At 36.6% G+C, this 19076-nt stretch overlaps 1 protein-coding gene across 1 annotated transcript in view; it reads left to right on the top strand.

The window, feature by feature from the left end:
* LOC132027307 (phospholipid-transporting ATPase ABCA3-like) overlaps window positions 1-19076 on the top strand; it is a 139502-nt gene that overhangs the window by 116009 nt on the left and 4417 nt on the right. Inside the window, exons 24-28 of the mRNA XM_059416059.1 lie at window positions 1730-1855; window positions 2083-2277; window positions 14177-14364; window positions 14990-15160; window positions 15528-15718. Coding sequence (XP_059272042.1) covers window positions 1730-1855; window positions 2083-2277; window positions 14177-14364; window positions 14990-15160; window positions 15528-15718 — 871 coding nt within the window. The remainder of the gene's footprint in view (window positions 1-1729; window positions 1856-2082; window positions 2278-14176; window positions 14365-14989; window positions 15161-15527; window positions 15719-19076) is intronic.

Genomic DNA, 19076 nt, shown 5'->3' with positions numbered 1-19076 from the left:
AGAGACAGGTTGGGGGGGGAATGGGTTAGCCTCATGATGGTTATTAAGGAGGGCATGTGTTGTAATGAGCCCTGGGTGTTATACACAAAAATGAATCCAGGGATGCTACATCAAAAACTAATGACGTACTGTATGATGAATAACATAACAAAAGAAATGTCTGTTCTCACAATAGAATATAGCAATAAGAAGAAGCAGGCTATAAACTTATATGGAACAGCATGGAATAATAACACAACTATCATATTGCCCCAAAGAAGCCAGACACAGAAAAGTTACATAAAGTAGAATTCTGTTAAGAGAAAGAGACTGTCAGACCAAGAAACAGACTCTTAACTATAGAGAACAAACTCACAGTCACCAGAGGGGAGGTTGGTGGGTGGAATGGGTGAAATAGGTGAAGGGGATTAAGAGTACACATCACAATGAACTTGAGTCGTATGTAGAATTGTCGAATCACTATATTATACACCAAAAACCAATTTAAAGCTCTGTGTTTACTGGAATTAAACTTAATTTAAAAATTAAAAAATAAAGTAGAATTTCATTCATATAAATTTCAAAAACAGACAAAACTAATATATAATATTTAGAGTTACAAGTCAGGATTCCAGTTACTGTTGAGATAATGCTCTGTTTTCTTTATCAGGGGTGGTTACATAAATATGTTCACCTTGTGAAAAATCATTAAGATGTAGGTTATGATTTATGCACTTGTCTGGATATGTCGTGCTTTAAAAGTTTAGACTAAAAGTGGCATTAAAATTATTCAGCATATTTTGCACTAAACTACAATAAAATCTGTAGTTCCTAGAACTGAACCAATGTTAATTTCTTTATTTTGATCAGTGTACCGTGACTGTGTAAGGTGTTAACATTAGAAGGCTAAAATGCATACTGGAATTATCCTGTGTTTATAATTGTCTATAAATCAAAATTTTTTCAAAACAGGAAGTTAAAAATTAAAATAGGGTAATGGACATATCTTAGATTATTCTTTCATACTCTTTCTACCATGTGGAATGCCCTGCCCTTTTTTCTCCCTTCCCATTATAAGTCTCCTAATTAACTCCTATTTACTTTTTAAAATTCAGTTTATTTACCTTGTGAAATGGTCCTTGGATTCCACTCTTCCTCTCAGAAAAGAAAGAGTTAATCTTCCCTATTCCTAGTTGTATTGATATCTTATAAAATAAATGTAATTAGCAAATAGTATTTGGTTATAATTTATAGTGTGTTGTGGTTCCAGTTTTTTCCCAATATTTTATTTATTTATTTGAGAGAGAGAGAGAGAGAGAGCATGAGAGGAGAGAGGTCAGCAGGAGAAGCAGACTCCCCACTGAGCAGAAAGCCCAATGTGGGACTCGATCCTGGACTCCAGGATCACAACCTGAGCCAAAGGCAGTCACTTAACCAACTGAGCCACCCAGGAGCCCATGGATCCAGTTTTTGATGAAATGTCCGTTTTGATAGGAACAAACTACTTGCTCTCTGGGTAGGAATATAGTTTTTAAACTTCGGAAATAGGGGATAGGTATATCCCCTATTGTATATGTCATATACACGACAGTGTGACAGATATGTAGGAAGTTTTTGGGGAATGATTTGAAATTTCTTTTCTGACATGTTTGAGATTAATCCCCAGTTAAGCCTTCCTGAAGTCAATCAGTTATCTAGACTAGATGTCTAAGAGGTCTCCATCTCTGTGATGCTGTTTTTGAAAATATAGGAAATAGTGTCCACAGAATTATCTGGGGAATCTGAAGATGATGATGTGCAAGCTGAGAGAAACAGAATCCTGGAGCAACCTCAGGAATCCCTGAATTTCACAGTACTTATTAAGGAACTCACAAAGGTAATATTGTTCAATGGCCAATTTATGATTTCATTCCTATTAAAGATCATGTCATGAGCGTCAAGGGCTCACTGTGGTCTTCTGAATCTGTGTATTAGTCCAACAGAGTAGGAGAGTTTTTGTGAAGTTGTATGAGGTCCATAGTGGTCCATAAGGGTCTGATGTATTTTTTTTTAATTTAACCTATACATATCTTTTGCTATATTGTGTTTTCTGTATTTTTAAAGATATATTTTACATGTCCAGCTGTTTTGGCTGTCAGAAATATCTCCCTTGGAATCCAAAAGAAGGAATGCTTTGGATTGCTTGGATTAAATGGAGCTGGAAAAACTACTACCTTCAAAATATTGACTGGAGAAGAGACTGCTACCTCTGGGGATGTGTTTATTGAGAACTTAAGTATCACCAAAAATCTTCTAGAGGTAAGACATGATTACTATCTGAGATGTGAGTAGCATGATTACTTGGGGGAGAGATAAGAGGAAAGTAGTGGAAAGTGATAGGTAGGAATCATGGCAGGTATTGATATTGATACTGTTGACTCAGCCAGCGGATTTCAGAGGGAGAAATACATTTTTGAGGGAAGTGATAGGATAATAAGAGCAGCCTTACTCTGAGAATCTAAGACAAGAGTGTCTTTACTGTTCTTTGAAACTACTAGAGAATGAGATGGTGAAATAGGAGGCTCCTAACTTTCCCTCATTCCATGGATACACTGAATAAATAGTTACACAGAGATCATTTCCTTCTGCGAGAAATCCAGAAATGAATTGGTAGATTCTTACACATCATACAATTGAGGAAATACTCACATAAAAAAGGGTAGGATAAGCTGAAACACATTCTCTCTGTAAACCCCACCTACAACACAGTGTCTTACATTCAGGAGGGAATCCCCAATTCCCAGCTTCTGCCTGAGGATTGAAAAGTTTAAACCATACATGTAAGCTCCTCAGGTTTTATGGCTTCCACCCAAGGGACTGGTCCCCAAATCTAGCTCTGGGTCTGACAGGATGGCTCAGTACAAAGCAAGTAGGCCAACATACCCAGCTCCGTTTCTTGCCAGGAGGGGCTAGACTACATATCTAACATCCCAACAAAAGTTGAACTTCAAACTAATCTGCATCTGGGAACTAATGGGGCAAGCAATTAGTATTCTTCCAGGAACCTGAATGAACTTGTGGGCACTTCCTCTGCTTGATGGGATTTGATACACTCTAATCTCCCAGGGTCACTAACATAAGCAGTGGTTTTGACAAGCACAAAGTTTTAAGAGGTTTGGAGAACCCCTGGCCAGATGATTTCTTCTATGTAAGGCCAACTTATCTAGGCAGGGAGAGTTGGCTTTTTTATTTAATTAATTTATTTAATGCAATATAGAGAGGAAAAAGGAAGAGACAGTGAAATATATTGTAAACAAAAGAGCAAGGTAAATATCCAGAAAAGACCATAATGAGATAAGTGATTTATCTGCTGGAAAGTTCAAAGCAATGATTTTAAGTATGCTAACTAAGTTCAGGATATCAAAGCATGATCTAAATGAGAATTTCAATAAAGAGAAGCATAAAAGTATCAAAAATCATATATCTGAAGAATCTAACAACTGAACTGAAAAAATTCAATAGAGAAATTCAGCAGTGGACTACATCAAGCAGAAGAAAGGGTAAGATTACAAAGACAAGTCAGTGGAAATCCTCTGATAAAGAGAAAGGAAAAGAAATGAAAAAAGTGAAGATAGCATAAGAAACATAAGGGACACTATCAGGAGGACCAATATATGCATTACAGAAGCTTAAGAAGGAAGAAAGAGAAAGGAGCAGAAAACTTATTCAAAATAAGAGATAAAAACTGCAAAACTGGGGAAGGACATAGGCATCAGATCTAGAAGACCAAAGCATTAAAAGAAAAATGTACATCCAAAGAAACCCACACTGAGACACATAATCAAATTATGAAAAGTTAAATACAAAGAATTTTGCAAATGGCAAGAGGAAAGTGACTTGTTACAAATTATGAAAAGTTAAATACAAAGAATTTTGCAAATGGCAAGAGGAAAGTGACTTGTTACATACAAGAGAACCCCCATAAATGTTCATAAAATTGTTCAGCAGAAACAGGCTAGAAGTGAGTGGGGTGATATAGTCAAAAAAATAAAAATAAAAATAAACAAAACAAAGTGCTGAAAGACAAAAATAGCCAACAAAGAGTACTATACCCAGCAAATGTGTACTTCAGTATAGGGGAGATGAAGACTTTCTCAGACAAATGAAAGCTGAGGGAGTTTAACACCACTAGAACACTCTTCCAGAAAACAACAACAACAAAACAAAAATAAGACAAAACAAAAAAACTAAACAGGGTTCTTCAAGTTAAAAGATAGAAAACAATATGAGAGCCTAACAAAATATGAAGCTCGTTGATAAAGATCAAAACCAGAAATGTTTTACTATATGGGTGGTGGGTAAATTGCTTTTAATTATACTGTAAAAGTTAAAAAAATATTTAGGGGCACCTGGCAGCTTAGTTGTTAGGAATCTATCTGCCTTTGGCTCAGGTTGTGATCCCACGATCCTAGGATGGCTTGCTGTGTCTTTCTCTGTCAAATAAATAAAATCTTAGAAAAATAGAAAAGAAAAAAATTATTTAAACAGCTATAACTAAGTTATGTTAATGGATGTATAATACAATACAGGTAGATATAAATTATGACATTAATAGCATATAATGTAGAGGAAAAAGAGAAAAGCAGAGAATTTAAGTTGTTAAAAAGAGCTTAAAAGAGACTGTGATAAAACATTTTGTGTAAGCCCCTTGGTAACCACAAAGAAAATATCTAAGAAGTTACATTAAAGAAAAGGAAAAGGAATTAACACCTATCAAAAAGCAACAGTCAGTCAATCAAAAAGCAACAACAATGACACACAGAGGAATACAGCGAGAGAGAAAAAGAGGGACAGAAGAATTATAAGACAAACAAAAAACAGTTAACAAAATGGCAATGACAAATCTTTCTCTATCAGCAAGTCTCAACAGACTAAACACCACCACCCCCCACCAGAAAAAAACAGGCTGAATGGATAAGATTCAACTGTTATCTTATTAATTCTTTCTAAGAATCAGCTTCTAGTTTCACTTATGGTTCTGCTATTTTTCTGATTTCTATTTCATCGATTTCTGCTCTAATCTTTATTATTTCTCTTCTCCTGCTTGGCTTAGGCTTTATTTGCTTTTCTTTCTCCAGGTCCTTTAGGTGTAAGTTTACCTCATGCATTTGGGATTTTTCTAGTTTTTTGAGAGATGCTTGGATGGGTATGTATTTCCCTCTTAGGACTGCCTCATTCATATGTGGAACATAAGGAATAGTGCAGAGGACAATGGGGGAAGGGAGGGAAAACTGAATGGGAAAAAATAAGAGAGGGAGACAAACAGTGTGAGACACTTGACTCCAGGAAACAAACTGAGGGTTGTAGAAAGGGAGGTGGGTGGGGTAATGGGGTAACTGGGTCATAGGAATTAAAGAGGGCATGTGATAGAATGAGCACTGGGTGTTATATTCAACTAATGAATCAATGAACATTATATCAAAAACTAACTATACCTTGGCTAATTGAACTTAAATTTTAAAAAAAAGGAAAAAAGAAAATGAAAAAAAAAATCCAACTATGATGTGTCTACAAAAAACTCTTTGAGATTCAAGGATACACGTTGACTGAAAGTGAAGTTAAGGAAACATATTTCATACAATTGGTAAGCAAAAGAAAGCAGGAATGACTAGACTTATGTCAGACAAAGTAAACTAATTAAAACTCTCAGGAGACACTAATGATAAAAAGTGTCATTTCAATAGGAGGATATAATAATTGTAAATATATATGCACCCAACATCAGAACACCTAACTATATGAATATCAACAGATCTGAAAAAAGAAACTGATAAAATAACAGGAAACCTCAATAATGGATAGAACACCCAGACAGAAAATCAGTTAAGAGTGAATTTAACCAGCATTATAAATCAAAATGGACCTGACAAACGGAACTTTAAACCTAACAGCAAAAGAATATACATTCTTTTCAAGCACATGAGTAGTATGTTGGATGACATGTCTGGATGACATGTTAGGTCACAAAACAAGTCTTAACAATTTAAAAAAGATACTGATGTGGAAAACTTTATGTCAGTTCCCCTCCAAAATAGAGTTATTATATGGTCTGGAAATTCTCCTTCTGGCTATATAAAATCCAAACAGACCAATAATGACTATGGAAATTGTAGTAATAATCAAACCTCCTCTAAGAAAGAAAAGCCCAAGACCAGATGATTTCAGTGGTGAATTCTACCAAACGTTTAAAGAATTAATGCCACTTCTTCCCAAAATCTTCCAAAAAATTGAAGGTAACACTTTCACACTCAGTTTACGAAGTCAGAATTATTCTCACACCAAAGCCCATATAAGGACACTACAATAAAAGGAAACCATAGGCCAGTATGAAGGTGAATATAGATGCAAGTGTTCTCAACAAAATACTAGTAAACTGAATTCAGTAGTGCAATTCAAGCATCATGCACTATATCAAGTGGTATTCATCCTTAAGATGTAAGGATAATTCAGCAAATAGAATCAATAAGTGTGATGTACTACATTAATAGAATAAAAGGTTAAAATCACATGATCATTTCAAAACGTTCTGAGAGAGCATCTCATGATGAATGCAAAGTAATATTTCATTGTTGTTTTGATTTGCCTATTTTCTTGCTTGTTGGCCATTTGTTTATATTCTTTGAAGAAATGTCTATTCAACTCCTTAACCCATTTTTGAATCAGTCTGTTCTTTTGTTGTTGACTTTTAGGTCTTCTCTATAAATCCCAAGTATTAATCTCTTATGGGATATAAAATTTAGTTTCTTCAGGGCACCTGGGTGACTCAGTGGGTTAAGCCTCTGCCTTCGGTTCAGGTCATGATCTCAGAGTCCTGGGATAGAAACCCGCATCAGGCTCTCTGCTCAGTGGGGAGCCTGCTTCCCTCTCTCTCTCTGCCTACTTGTGATCTCTCTCTGTGTGTCAAATAAATAAATAAAATCTTTTTAAAAAATTTAGTTTCTTCCTCCCATTCTGTGGGTTGCATTTTTACTTTGTTGATAGTGTTTTTTTGATGCACAACATTTTTAAATTTTCATGAAGTCCAACCTTTTCATTGCCTTTGGTCCAAATCCGATGTTGTGAAGCATTGGGCCTTGCCCCCCCCCCCTTAGTCTGTTTAGCTACAGGTTTGTCAATTTTTTTATCTTTTCAAAGAACCAACTTTTGGTTTCACTGATGTTCTTTATTTTTCTCTTTTCTGTTTCATTTATTTCTGCTCTGCTCTATTACTTCCTGCTTTCTGCTAGCTTTATGTTTAGTTTCTTCTTTTTATGTTTCCTTGAGTTGTAAAGTTAGACTGTGGATTTGAGATGTTATTTTTTAGTGTAACTGTTTAAAGCTACACTTTGGCTCTTAAGCAGTGCTTTCACTGAGCCATATAGGTTTTGGTACATTCTGCTTTCATTTTCATTCACCGCTACATTTTTCTAATATTCTTTGTGATTTCTTCTTTGATCCCTTGATTAAAAGGGTGTTCAATTTCTACAAATTTATGAATTTTCTAGTTTTATTTTGTAATTCATTTTTAACTTCTTCATACTGTAGTTAAGAAGTATTTGGTATGACCTGGGAATAAACCTAACCAAAGAGGTAAAGGATCTGTACTTGAGGAACTAAAGAACACTCATGAAAGAAATTGAAGAAGACACAAAAAGATGGAAGACCATTCCATGCTCTTGGATCAGAAGAATAAACATTGTTAAAACGTCTATACTGCTTAGAGCAATCTATACTTTTAAAGCCATTCTGATCAAAATTCCACTGTTATTTTTCAAAGAGCTGGAGTAAATAATCCTAAAATTTGTATGGAATCAGAAGAGACCCTGAATCACTAAGGAAATGTTGAAAAAGAAAAACAAAACTGGGGGCATCACGTTACCCGATTTCAAGCTTTACTACAAAGCTGTGATCACCAAGACAGCATGGTACTGGCCTTAAAACAGATACATAGACCAGTGGTACAGTGGTCTGTGGGAAAAAGACAGTCGCTTCAATAAATGGTGCTGGGAAAACTGGACAGCTATATGTAGAAGAATGAAACTCAACCATTCTCTTACACCGTACACAAAGATAAACTTGAAATGGATAAAAGACCTCAACATGAGATAGGAATCCATCAGAATTCTAGAGGAGAACATAGGCAGTAACCTCTTCGATATCAGCCACAGCAACTTCTTTCAAGATATGTCTCCAAAGGCAAAGGAAACAAAAGCAAAAATGAACTTTTGGGATTTCATCAAGATCAAAAGCTTTTGCACAGCAAAGGAAACAGTTAACAAAACCAAAAGACAACTGAGAGAATGGGAGAAGATATTTGCAAATGACATATCAGATAAAGGGCTAGTGTCCAAAATCTATAAAAACTTAGCAAACTCAACACCCAAAGAACAAATAATCCAATCAAGAAATGGGCAGAGGACATGAACAGACATTTCTGCAAAGAAGACATCCAGATGGCCAACAGACACATGAAAAAGTGCTCCATATCATTTGGCATCAGGGAAATACAAATCAAAACTACAATGAGATATCACCTCATGCCAGTCAGAATGGCTAAAATTAACAAGTCAGGAAATGACAGATGCTGGCGAGGATGTGGAGAAAGGGGAACCCTCCTACACTGTTGGTGGGAATGCAAGCTGGTGCAACCACTCTGGAAAACAGCATGGAGGCTCCTTAAAAAGTTGAAAATAGAACTACCCTATGACCCAGCAATAGCACTACTGGGTATTTACCCTACAGATACAAATGTAGTGATCCTAAGGGGCCCGTGCACCCGAATGTTTATAGCAGCAATATCTACAATAGCCAAACTATGGAAAGAACCTAGATGTCCATCAACAGATGAAGGGATAAAGAAGATGTGGTATATATAATACAGTGGAATACTATGCAGCCATCAAAAGAAATGAAATCTTGCCATTTGCAACAATGTGGATGGAACTAGAGGGTATCATGCTTAGTGAAATAAGTCAGTCAGAGAAAGACAACTATCATATGATCTCCCTGATATGAGGAAGTGGAGATGCAACGTGGGGGGTTTGGGGGGTAGGAAAAGAATAAATGAAACAAGATAGGATCGGGAGGGAAACAAACCATAAGAGACTCTTAATCTCACAAAACAAATTGAGGGTTGCTGGGGGGAGGGGGATCGGGAGAGGGGGATGGGGTTATGGACATTGGGGAGGGTATGTGCTATGGTGAGTGCTGTGAAGTGTGTAAACCTGGCGATTCACAGACCTGTACCCCTGGGGATAAAAATACATTATATGTTTATTAAAAAATAAAAAAGAGATTAAAAAAAAAAGCTTCTGCACAGCAATGGAAACAGTCAACAAAAGAAACAAAGAGGCAACCCACGGAATGGGAGAAGATAATTGCAAATGACAGTACAGACAAAAGGTTCATATCCAGGATCTGTAAGGAACTCCTCAAACTCAACACACACAAAACAGATAATCATATCAAAAAATGGGCAGAAGATATGAACAGACACTTCTCCAGTGAAATACAAATGGCTATCAGACACATGAAAAAATGTTCATCATCACTAGCCCTCAGGGAGATTCAAATTAAAACCACATTGAGATATCACCTTACACTAGTTAGAATGGCCAAAATTAGCAAGACAGGAAACAACATGTGTTGGAGGGGATGTGGAGAAAGGGGAACCCTCTTCCACTGTTGGTGGGAGTGCAAGTTGGTGCAGCCTCATTGGAGAACAGTGTGGAGATTCCTCATGAAATTAAAAATAGAGCTTCCCTATGACCCTGCAATTGCACTACTGGGTATTTACGCCAAAGATACAGATGTCGTGAAAAGAAGAGCCATCTGTACCCCAATGTTTATAGCAGCAATGGCCACGGTCGCCAAACTGTGGAAAGAACAAGATGCCCTTCAACAGACGAATGGATAAGGAAGATGTGGTCCATATACACTATGGAGTATTATGCCTCCATCAGAAAGGAAGAATACCCAACTTTTGTTGCAACATGGACAGGACTGGAAGAGATTATGCTGAGTGAAATAAGTCAAGCAGAGAGAGTCAATTATCATATGGTTTCACTTATTTGTGGAGCATAACAAATAGCATGGAGGATATGGGGAGTTAGAGAGGAGAAGGGAGTTGGGGTAAATTGGAAGGGGAGGCGAATCATGAGAGACTATGGACTCTGAAAAACAGTCTGAGGGTTTTGAAGTGGCGGGAGTTGGGAGGTTAGGGTACCAGGTGGTGGGTATTATAGAGGACACAGATTGCATGGAGCACTGGGTGTGGTGCAAAAATAATGAATACTGTTATGCTGAAAATAAATAAAAAATAAATTTAAAAAAAATCCTTGAGGAGAACACAGGCAGCAAACTCTTCAACCTCGGTCGCAGCAACATCTTCCTAGGAACATAGCCAAACGCAAGCGAAGCAAGGACAAAAATGAACTGTTGGGATTTTATCAAGATCCCTTTTGCACAGCAAAGGAAACAGTTAACAAAACCAAAAGACAACTGACAGAATGGGAGAAGATATTTGCAAAAGAAAGTAGTTTTAAAGTATTTGTATAACAGATCTATCATCAGGTCTTACTCAGGGACAGTGTCTATTGACTTATTTTCTTCCTTTGAATGGGCTCTACTTTCCTGTTTGTGAAAGAAGCAGCAATAAGCAATTAGAACACAGAGGCCCAATATTTGGAGGACAGGATCCCTTTAGGCCATCTGGCTCCCCCAGCTCTTTGCAAGCTGCTCCAGGAACATATGCACAGATGCTACTGTAGTGCTAGGAATAAAGGATGGTAAGTGCTAGTGTGCCAAAAGCTGGAATTGATTAAAATTAACCCCAATTTATGGTCTAAATCTTCTCTTGGAATTCCAAAGCTTTCAATATACTCCAGAGTTCCAAAATAGTTCTATCAGTCAGATTCTGCCAGTGTAATATAGTCTAGATGGGGAGATAAATTAGAGCTTCCTACTCTGCCATCTTTCCAGAATCTGCTGAATCTGTTTGTTTTAAAATGTTATGAGCTAACTTCTAAATTATATTTTTTACATTTAAAAAAAATTTTATATGTTCAGTTAATCAACATACAGTTTTTGATATAGTGTTCATCAATTCATGAGTTGTGTATAATGCCCAGTGCTCATCACAACACATGTCCTCCTCAGTACCTGTCACCCAGTTACTCCAACCTTCCAGCCCCTCCCTTCTGTAACCCTCAGTTTGTTTCCTAGAGTTAAGAGTCTCTCATGGTTTGTCTCTCTTTCTGATTTATTCCCATTTAGTTTTCCCCCTCTTCCCCTATGGTGTTTGGCACTATTTATTATGCTCCACATATGAATGAAACCATATGATAATAGTATTTCTCTGCTTGATTTATTTCACTTTGCATACTACCATCAACTTCCATCTATGTCAGTGCAAATGGTAGGTGTTCATCCTTTCTGATGGCTTAGAAATATTCCATTGTATTTATGAACCACATCTTCTTTATCCATTCATCCACTGAAGGACATCTCAGCATCTTCCACAGTTTGGCTATTGTGGATATTGCTGCTATGAACATAGGGGTGCATATACCCCTTTTCACTTCATCTGCATCTTTGGGGTAAATATCTAGTAGTGCATTGCTGGGTCATAGGGTAGCTTTATTTTTAACACCTTGTGGAAATAATGTTTTCCAGAGTGGCTGTACCAGCTTGCATTCCTACCAACAGTGTAAGAGGGTTCTCCTGTCTCCAAATCCTTGCCAGCACTTGTTGCTTCCTGTTTTGTTAATTTTTGCCATTCTATCTATGATAAGGTGGTATATCATTGTAAGCTTTATCCTTAAGGTCAGGAACACAACAGGGATGCCCACTCTCACCATTATTGTTCAACATAGTACTAGCAGTCCTAGCCTGATCAATCAAACAACAAAAAGAAATAAAAGGCATTCAAATTGGCAAAGAGGAAGTCAAAATCTCTCTCTTCACAGATGATGTGATACTTTATGTGGAAAACCAAAAAGACTCCACCCCCAAGTTTCTAGAACTCATACAGCAATTCAGCAACATGGCGGGATACAAAATCAATGCACAGAAATCAGTTGAATTTCTATACACTAAAAATGTAATTTAAGAAAGATGAATTAAGGAATCAGTTCCATTTACAATAGCACCAAAACCCATAAGATACCTAGAAATAAACCTAACCAAAGAGGTAAAGGATCTATACTCTAGGAACTACAGAACACTAATGAAGGAAATGGAGGAAGACACAAAGTGATTCCATGCTCACGGATTGGAAGAATAAACATTGTGAAAATGTCTATGCTACCCAGAGCAATCTATGCTTTCAGGGCAATTCTTACGAAAATACCATTGGCATTTTTCACAGAGCTGAAACAAATAATTGTAAAATTTGTATGGATCCAGAGAAGTTCCCTGAATCACCAGGGGAATATTGAAAAAGAAAACCGAAGCTGGGGTCATCACATTGCCTGACTTCAAGTTATATTACAAAGCTGTAAGCATCAAGACAATATGGTTCTAGCACGAAAACAGACCTATAGGCCAATGGAACAGAATAGAAAGCCCAGAAATGGACCCTCAATTCTATGGTCAACTAATCTTCAACAAACCAGGACAGAACATCCAATGGAAAAAAAGACAGTCTCTTAAATAAGTGGTGCTAGGAAAACTGGACAACCACATGCAGAAGAATGAAACTTGACCATTCTCTTACACCATACACAAAGATAAACTCAAAATGAGTGAAAGACCTCAATGTGAGACAGGAATCCATCCAAATCCCAGATGAGAACATAGGCAGTAACCTCTTTGACATTGGCCACAGTGACAAGACAAGACATGTCCCCAAAGGCAAGGGAACCGGAAGCAAAAATGAACTTTTGGGACTTCATCAAGATAAAAAACTTCTTCACATCAAAGGAAACAGTAAAACAAAACTAAGAGACAATGGATGGAATGGGAGAAGAAATTTGCAAATGACATTTCAGATAAAGGACTGGTATCCAGGATCTATAAAGAACTTACCAAACTCCACACCCAAAAAACAAATAATCCAGTCAAAAAACGGACAGAAGATATGAACAGACCTTTCTCCATGAAAGACATACAAATGGCTAACAGACACATGAAAAAATGTTCAACATCACCAGCCATCAGGGAAATTCAAATGAATTATTTATTTAATTAATAAGCTTTCACTGTTTAAAGTGGCCTTCTTACTGCATCAAAATATTTTTTGTTCAAAATATTGCAAGATGTATTGAGTTTTAACACCTGAATTGAGTGTAGTCTTAGAAATTTGTTTTAAAACTTGTATAGAGGTTTTTAAAATATTCATTGTTTTTATTACTGATTTTAACTAAAATTTTAGTCAGATATTTTGTCTAAATATTATAAAATTTTTATAATACACTAAGTCTTCCTTTACCATCAACAGATGGCTGAAATAAGAGCTAGGATCTTAGTTCTATTCACCTACATTTTAAACGATAGTCATAAAGTCATATGGCATATAAAAGAGCTGCAGAAGACACTGTTACTGCCCAACTATCTACTGCCATTATCAGAAAGTAGGATGTCACTGAGCTGAACCTAGATATTATTGTTGAACATCTCCTTCTAGACAGTCTTCAGTTATCCTAGCATCCCTTGAGACTAAACCAATGAAGACTTATAAGAGAAAACAAGGTACCATTATTCAAAAATATCCACTCAGTTATTAACATTGTACATCACACTGGTTGTTTAAATCTCTTGCTTTTTAGGGTCATCAGAATTTCCTCTAGAAAAGGTTGAGCCAATGGTAGACTAACCTCTTTCTAGCTCATTCTGCTTTTCCAGGTGAATATAGGTGTACTGTTTTCCAGGTGAATATAGGTGTACTGTTAATTTAAGATTATTTTCCACTTATTTCATAGATTGATTATAGCATATATATGGAGATAGCATCATTATAGAAAAATCCATAGTCTTGCACACTTGTGTTCCAATATATGACAGTAACCTCCAGTTGGAATGATTCATAATCACTGGAGGAGAAATTCTTTGGAAAAACTCTATGAGTTCTAACCTGTTTAGATGCATGAGCTGGAGAACTACAGGTCTTCTATCTTATCTGTATTTACTATATGCTCAGTAAGATAGTTGAATTGTATCCATCATTATTCTCTTATTTCAGGTAAGGTCAAAAATGGGCTATTGTCCACAGTTTGATGCTTTGCTGGATTACATGACTGCCCGGGAAATTATGGTCATGTATGCCAGGTTGTGGGGGGTTCCTGAGACCCAGATTACACAATATGTGAATAAATTGTTGCAGTCATTGAATCTGGAACTCTATGCTGACAAGTTTATTTACACTTACAGGTGAGATATTACACTTGTGCTCTCATTGCAGCTAATATTGATGAGTCTCCTGTGTTTCTGCTCTTTGGAATGGGTGCCGACTGTTTAACCAGAGTTCCACTGACAGACAGAGGCAACTGTGAAGCAATCTCATGCCCTGCCAGGGTTTAGATGCCTGCAGTAAAGCAGACCTAGACAGTATCGTATCTTCCCTTTGCAGAGATGGAACTCAAAATCATGGTGCTATTAGAATTGTAGCCATTGAATTACAAAAGAACATGTTTTTCTACCTCAATCGTTCTGTGTCTTTCAAGTAAGGAAAATGTAAGGTTCTTTGTATTAGCCTGGCCACTATGTAGTTTATGTATCTAGGAATCCCAAGGACTCTCAAGAATAAGATTATAAATTGCACTGATAACCTGACTAAAATTGATGTTGTAAACAAAAGTGACCTTTCTACGTTTCTAATGAAAATGATTTGATTAATACAGGTGGTTTTGGGTCTGGTGCATTTTTAGTACCACTGCTTGTTCCCTGACTCAGCATTTTGGAAACAGGCGAATTGTTAATGTGTTAAATAGATGTTTGATGTATTAAATTACTGTAACTTAATTTAATCTCTGCTTCTGCTTTCTTGACCATGAAGTGGAGGAAACAAACGTGGACTGAGTAATGCCATTGCCCTAATGGGAAAGCCCTCAGTCATCTTTCTGGATGAGCCATCAACTGGCATGGACCCAATGGCCCGGCGTCTGTTCTGGAACACAATAACAAGGGCACGTGAAAGTGGCAAAGTCATCATCATTACCTCTCACAGGTATGGTTTATTGGGAGGCTTGATTAAGTGTTGCAAGCGTTTTCATGGCTATGGGAGGGCATTATCTGGGGATTGTAATATTGGACAGTAAATGTGCCTAAGTATGAACTCCTACTGAATCCTAGAGAAAGGAATGATTAAGAATTTTCACTGAGAGGAGAGGGCAGAAAGTTTATGATCTTTTCCATTTGAGAATTTGGTCTTCAACTGCTTTGTACTTGAAAGTGTCTCCACTTTCCATGATGGTGATGGGCAAATGCAACTTCCCATTTTAAAGAGTTATAAAATCCTGGAAAGTTGAACTACAAAATATCTTCCAATGGAGATCTTTTCAGCCTTACATCGTTCTGGTGTCTTGTTTTGCTAGCATGGAAGAATGTGATGCCCTCTGTACCAGGCTGGCCATCATGGTGAAGGGAAAATTCAGGTGCCTGGGTAGCCCTCAGCACCTCAAGAACAAGTTTGGCAGTGTTTACATTCTGAAGGTTAAGTTAAAGATGGATACAGATGAGAATGAATTAGAGGATTTTAAAACCTACATTGCAACAGTTTTCCCAGGTAAATTAGGTTGGTTTGGCTAACTTTGTTAGAGATGTGTTAAATCATATTAGTTGTTTTCACCGTCCTGGGGGCATCTCCAATAATTATTTCTTGTGAGATATTGATACTTATTGATCTTCCATATTGATATCCTTTTTATTTTTAAAAACTATTTTTAGAGAGAGAGGATGCACAAACCAGGATGGAGAGGGATAGATGTAGAGAGAAAATCTTAAGCAGGCACCCATGCTGAGTGTGGAGCCCAATGTGGGGCTTTATCTCACAACCTGAGATCATAACCTGAGCCAAAATTATGAGTTGGATGCCTAACCAACTGAGCCACCCACGTACCATTGGAGATCCTTTTCAATGTTTGTTCTTATAAAGTTCTTGTGCCTGGTTGTGATAAGAAGTTTTCACAGGAAAAAACCCACAAACAAATACAGTTGACCCTTGAACAACATGGGTTTGAATGCATGGATCAATTTATACAAGGATTTTTTTTTAGGTAAGTATAGTACTGTAAATGTATTTTCCTTATAGTTTTCTTAATAACATCTTCTTTTCTCTTACTGTATTGTAATAATCCAGCATATAATACATATGACATATACAACATATGTTAACTGACCATCAGTAAGGCTTCTGGTCAATAGTAGGCTATCGGTAGTTAAGTTTTGGGGGAGTCGAAAGATATACACTAATCCCTGTATTGCTCAAATGTCAATAGTATTCACCAACCTTTTGTATATTAACTAGTAGGGCAGTTGTAGATTAGGACTATCTGTATGATTTATATATCTTAAGTCATATGTTTGAGCATAATTCTCAATTACTTGCCCATATAGTCTGTATAAGTCTTCTAGGGATGCTATAATAAAATACCACAGACAAGGTGGCTTAAACAACAGAAATTTATTTTCTCACAGTTCCCTGGATAGAAGTCCAATATCAAGGTTTCAAAAAGTCTGGTTTTCCCTGAGACCCCTCTCTTTGGCTTGCTAATAGCTGCCTTCTTGCTGTGTCTTCCCACAGTCTTATCTCTGTGTGCACATCCTTGATGTCTTTTCCTCCTCTTGTAGGGACACCAGTTATAGTGGACTGAAGCCCTATCCTTAAAGCCACATTTAATTTTAATTACCTCCTTAAAGGCCTTTTGTCCAAACACAATCACATTTGGGATTAGGATATGAATTTGGGGGGATACAATTCAGTCCATAATATCATCCAGGTTTTTGGGCTGCCTGGGTGGCTCAGTGGGTTAAGCCTCTGCCTTTGGCTCAGGTCATGATCTCAGGGTCCTGAAATCGAGCCACACATTGGGCTCCCTGTTCAGTGGGGAGTCTGCTTTCCCATCTCCCTCTGCCCCCCCCCACTTTGCACACTGTCTTGCACATGCTCTCCCTCTTTCAAATGAATACATAAAATTTTAAAATAAATTAATAAAGTAAACATTTCAGAAATAACTAAGTACCGGGAACAAAAAGTATAGGAGGTGTAAGGGAAATGGAGACTGGAATGGAGAAAAAGAGGAAAACATCACACAAAAAGATAAACAAGCTTTTGAGAGAAAGTAACAAAGAAAGGAATGTTAATACAACACAACCGTAAAAGTAGTCTACAATGAAAAACGTCACAGAATAGAATAACTACTAAATACTATCAAGAAAATTTCCTAAAATAAAAGAAGACCACTGAAAAGGCATCAGACACCCACCCAAAAAACTGACCTCAAATTTTTAATGCCAATGAATATTCTAATGTAATTATTGCACTTTAATAATAAAGCAAGGGGGGGACCTTTAGATTTGCAGACAAAAAGACAAGTAATATATAAAGGAAATAAAATCAGATTGAGCACAGACTTTACAACAACAAAATTTTATGCTAGGAGAGCATGTAAGATATTTAAGATACTCTGTGAAAGAAAAATGCAAGCAAAGTTTTTTCCTCCAACCAAAATGACTTTGAAGATTAAAAGTCACAGTCATGAACACATAAGAACCAGAGGATATTGTTCCCGTCAGCCCTTTCTGAGGAAAATACAAACTAAAAAGTTACAGATCAACTAAGAAATGATTAGAGAAGCTTTTGCATAAGAACTAATAGACATTGAAAAAATGTAACTATAGAACTAGGGCTAAATGAAGGGTATTCATGGGATAAAATATCACATAATTAATGTATATTTTAGAAATGTATGCATAATACAATTATCAAAAACGGGAAGAAGGCAAAGAATATATGGGAAGTTAAATATTATTGAATATATACTAGGTATTAGCTGTGAATGATAAAATATTGCTTGAAATTGCATGTTTTTGAAGGAACTAAAAGATTACTATAATACAATTATCAAAAATGGGAAAAAGGCAAAGAATATATGGGAAGTTAAATATTATTGAATATATACTAGGTATTAGCTGTGAATGATAAAATATTGCTTGAAATTGCATGTTTTTGAAGGAACTAAGAGATTACTAGCACAGAGAATGTTGTTCATAAGTGGAAACAAAAGACAGTATTTCTTTTTTTTTTTACATTTTTAAAAAGATTTTATTTATTTATTTACTTGACAGAGAGAGACACAGTGAGAGAGGGAACACAAGCAGGGGGAGTAGGAGAGGGAGAAGCAGATTCCCCACTGAGCAAGGAGCATGATGTGGGACTTGATCCCAGGACCCTAGGATCATAACCCAAGCTGAAGGCAGACACCCAACAACTGAGCCACCCAGGTGCCCCCAAAAGACAGTATTTCAAAAAATAGTATAAAGATATTAATATGAAGTTATTCATTAGAACAAAAATATAAACCTTGTATACTGCAAATATAACTTACTGAGAGTATGTTCATTTATGTATGTACATAGATCTGTGCATTTCCATTTCCATGTAAAATAGAACAATGTAGGGGAACTGCTACAGAACATATTGGTACTCTCAGTCAATCAATAAATAAAAAGGCCTGGGGCACCTGGGTGGCTCAGTTGATTAAGCGACTGCCTTCAGCTCAGGTCATGATCCTGGAGTCCGGGGATCAAGTCCCACATCAGGCTCCTAGTTCCATGGGGAGTCTGCTTCTCCCTCTGACCTTCTCCCCTCTCATGCTCTCTCTCACTCTCTCTCTCAAATAAAGTCTTTAAAAAAAAAAAAGTCTTAACTCCAAAAAAAAAGAAAAAAAAAACCTTTTTCAATTTGCCTAACAAGCAAATTCCAACTCTCTGCTGTATATAAAAAAAATACTACTAAAGCAAACTGAATAAGAGAGATTAAAAGAAAAGAATGGTCTTCATGATTTTATACAATATATTAAAATTTTAGCAAAATCTTACTATCTGGTGTCCATGAATGCTTGCCTTTTATAAGCAAATACTTT

The sequence above is a fragment of the Mustela nigripes genome, chromosome 11 (assembly GCF_022355385.1).
Source record: "Mustela nigripes isolate SB6536 chromosome 11, MUSNIG.SB6536, whole genome shotgun sequence".
Classification (NCBI taxonomy): Eukaryota; Metazoa; Chordata; class Mammalia; order Carnivora; family Mustelidae; genus Mustela; species Mustela nigripes.
The sequence above is the reverse complement of the archived record's forward strand: the minus strand, read 5'-3'. Positions and strand labels throughout refer to the sequence as shown.